This window comes from Camarhynchus parvulus, unplaced genomic scaffold, assembly GCF_901933205.1.
Source record: "Camarhynchus parvulus unplaced genomic scaffold, STF_HiC, whole genome shotgun sequence".
Lineage (NCBI taxonomy): Eukaryota > Metazoa > Chordata > Aves > Passeriformes > Thraupidae > Camarhynchus > Camarhynchus parvulus.
This window is the reverse complement of record NW_022148922.1, coordinates 4,768-7,657: the sequence shown is the minus strand read 5'-3', so window position 1 is coordinate 7,657 and position 2,890 is coordinate 4,768. Positions and strand designations below refer to the sequence as shown.

At 53.6% G+C, this 2,890-nt stretch overlaps 1 protein-coding gene across 1 annotated transcript; it reads right to left on the bottom strand.

Annotated features, from left to right (window-relative positions):
- Nucleotides 1-950: 950 nt before the first annotated feature.
- Nucleotides 951-1,883, bottom strand: LOC115917170 (olfactory receptor 14I1-like). The gene has a single exon (XM_030970900.1). The coding sequence runs from the start codon at nucleotides 1,881-1,883 to the stop codon at nucleotides 951-953; it is 933 nt and encodes a 310-aa protein (XP_030826760.1).
- Nucleotides 1,884-2,890: the final 1,007 nt, after the last annotated feature.

The window sequence follows — 2,890 nt, the reverse complement described above, 5'->3', positions numbered from 1 at the left end:
AGGAGTCCATTGTGCCACTGAGGGGACTTGTGGAACCACAGAGACCATGGTGACAGTGTGGGACATCATGTAACCATGGGGCCACTGTGACACCCTGGGGCCCCGTGGAACCAAGGGGCCACTGTGAAACTGCAGCACCAATGAGAACATTGTGACACTGTGAAGCCCCATGGAACAAAGGAGTCCATTGCTGCTCTGCATGGTCTCATGGAACCAAGGAGACCAGTGTGACAGTGCAGGGCCTGGTGTAACCAAGAGGCCATTGTGACACTGAGGGACCCCATGGAACCAAGGACATCTTTGCAGATGACACCAAGCTGGATGTGAGTGTTGATCTGCTGGAGGGTAGGAGGGCTCTGCACAGGGCCCTGGACAGGCTGGATCCAGGGCCCAAATCCAACAAGGTGAGGTTTAACAAGTCCCAGTGCCGGGTCCTGCACTTTGGCCACAACAACCCCTGCAGCACTACAGGCTGGGGACAGAGTGGCTGGAGAGCAGCCAGGCAGAAAGGGACCTGCAGGGACTGATGGACAGCAGGCTGGACATGAGCCAGCAGTGTGCCCAGGTGGCCAAGAAGGCCAATGGCTCCTGGCCTGGATCAGGAATGGTGTGGCCAGCAGGAGCAGAGCTGCTGTGCCAGCCCTGATCTGCCCCCAGCTCTGCACACAGACATTGCTGCTGCAGCTCCAGAGAAGGCAACAAAAGGGCATCTCTGAAGAAAACTTTGCTGGGAGATCCTTTAGTTCCTTTAAAGCCACTGAGCATGCAACCCCTCACTGACACAGTCTGTGGCCACAGGGAATGTGGAGAGAAAACTGCACAAAAAATGACATTTCTTTGTGGACAGTATTAAAAAAGTAAAACAATGTAAAAGAACCTCCAAAATGAAACCAACAAACGTATCAAAGGTGACTTTTATTACAAGCAACTTGCACAAACTGGCAAGCAGTTCAATGTTTCTGAAAGCATCCAGTCATCAGTCTCCACACTGCAGCCTTGAGCTCCTGGTTCCTCAGGCTGTAGATGAGGGGGTTCAGGGCTGGAGGCACCACCGAGTACAGAACTGACAGGGCCAGATCCAGGGATGGGGAGGACATGGAGGGGGGCTTCAGGTAGGCAAACATGACAGTGCTGACAAACAGGGAGAGCACAGCCAGGTGAGGGAGGCAGGTGGAAAAGGCTTTGTGCCGTCCCTGCTCAGAGGGGATCCTCAGCACAGCCCTGAAGATCTGCACATAGGAGAAAACCATGAACACAAAACAACCAAATATCAAACACACACTAACTGCAATGACCCTGAGTTCCCTGAGGTAGGATTTAGAGCAGGAGAGCTTGAGGATCGGGGGTATTTCACAGAAGAACTGGCCCAGGGCATTTCCATGGCACAGGGGCAGGGAAAATGTATTGGCTGTGTGCAGCAGTGAATAGAGAAAGGCACTGGCCCAGGCAGCTGCTGCCATGTGGGCACAAGCTCTGCTGCCCAGGAGGGTCCCGTAGTGCAGGGGTTTGCAGATGGACACGTAGCGGTCGTAGCACATGATGGTCAGGAGGAAATATTCTGCTGAGATGAAGAAATAAAAAAAAAAGAGCTGAGCAGCACATCCAGTGTAGGAGATGTTCCTGGTGTCCCAGAGGGAATTGTGCATGGCTTTGGGGACAGTGGTGCAGATGGAGCCCAGGTCGCTGAGGGCCAGGTTGAGCAGGAAGAAGAACATGGGCGTGTGCAGGTGGTGGCCGCAGGCTACGGCGCTGATGATGAGGCCGTTGCCCAGGAGGGCAGCCAGGGAGATGCCCAGCAAGAGGCAGAAGTGCAGGAGCTGCAGCTGCCGCGTGTCTGCCAATGCCAGCAGGAGGAAGTGCCTGATGGAGCTGCTGTTGGACATTTGCTGGGGCTGCACATGGGGACCTGTTCATGGAGAAAGGACAGTGACAAGTCAGGAGAGGCTGCTCTGAGCCAAACCTGGGCCATTCCCTGCAGACTGTCCCACTGGGACTCACCCAGCCTTGTTCCTGCTCTGGGCAAACCTTCACCCAGGTCCCTGCCTGAGCTCCAGCTGTGCTGGCTGAGTGTGCCAGCAGCAGCCAGGCCTGTGCATGGGGGCTCTCGAGGAGCCATCCCTGCCCCACTGCCCTGGATTTGTGGCCATGTGGCAGAGGGACAAGGCTGGATATTCAGGATTTGTCAGGGGAATCACTCCAAATGCTGACAGGCTTGGTAGCATCTGCACTCCCACTTCTAAAGGAAATCGATGGCAGGAGTTGGTTTTAGGAATTATTTTCCTACCCACACATCATTGCTGGCTCTCTGAGGTCAGAAATCCCCAGCATTTCTGCTGCACTCAGAGTTTGCCACTGAGAGATGGGAGAGGCAAAGGATTCCCTGTGGCTCAGGGAAGGTGAGGGGCTGGATGGGCTTGTTCCCAGCTGCCCTGGCTTTGCACCTTTGGCTGCAATCAGAGCACAATCACACTCCCGGGTCACCCTGGGATAAACCAGACCCTGCCCAGAGCAGAGGGATCCCTGAGTGTCTCCCCCTCTCTAAAGGTTCTAAACTCAGAATGTTCTGTCATTCTGGGATTACAATTCCTGTTCTGCTTCTCTCATCCCCCTGTTGTCTATAACCCAAAGAGAAAAAAAAAAACCCTTGCAACAGTGTTAGAACAGTAAAGTAAAAACCAGACCTTTCTTGGGAGCTTCCAGGTGTCCCAGTGGGGATGGGGCACACCCGGGCCCTGATTTCAACACTTTATTAAGGTTGATTAATTAAGATATTTAAAAGGAACATCCAATAGGGGATTCAGTTGCCCCAGTTGCACACCCCAGGCTCAACCGTTTGGAATAGGTCCAAAGTCTTCTTTGCCAAAAATTTTTGTTATGACTGCCCACGTTC

Excerpts from the sequence above, each read along its gene's own strand:
- LOC115917170 (XM_030970900.1), bottom strand. The coding sequence starts at position 1,883 with ATGTCCAACAGCAGCTCCATCAGGCACTTCCTCCTGCTGGCATTGGCA.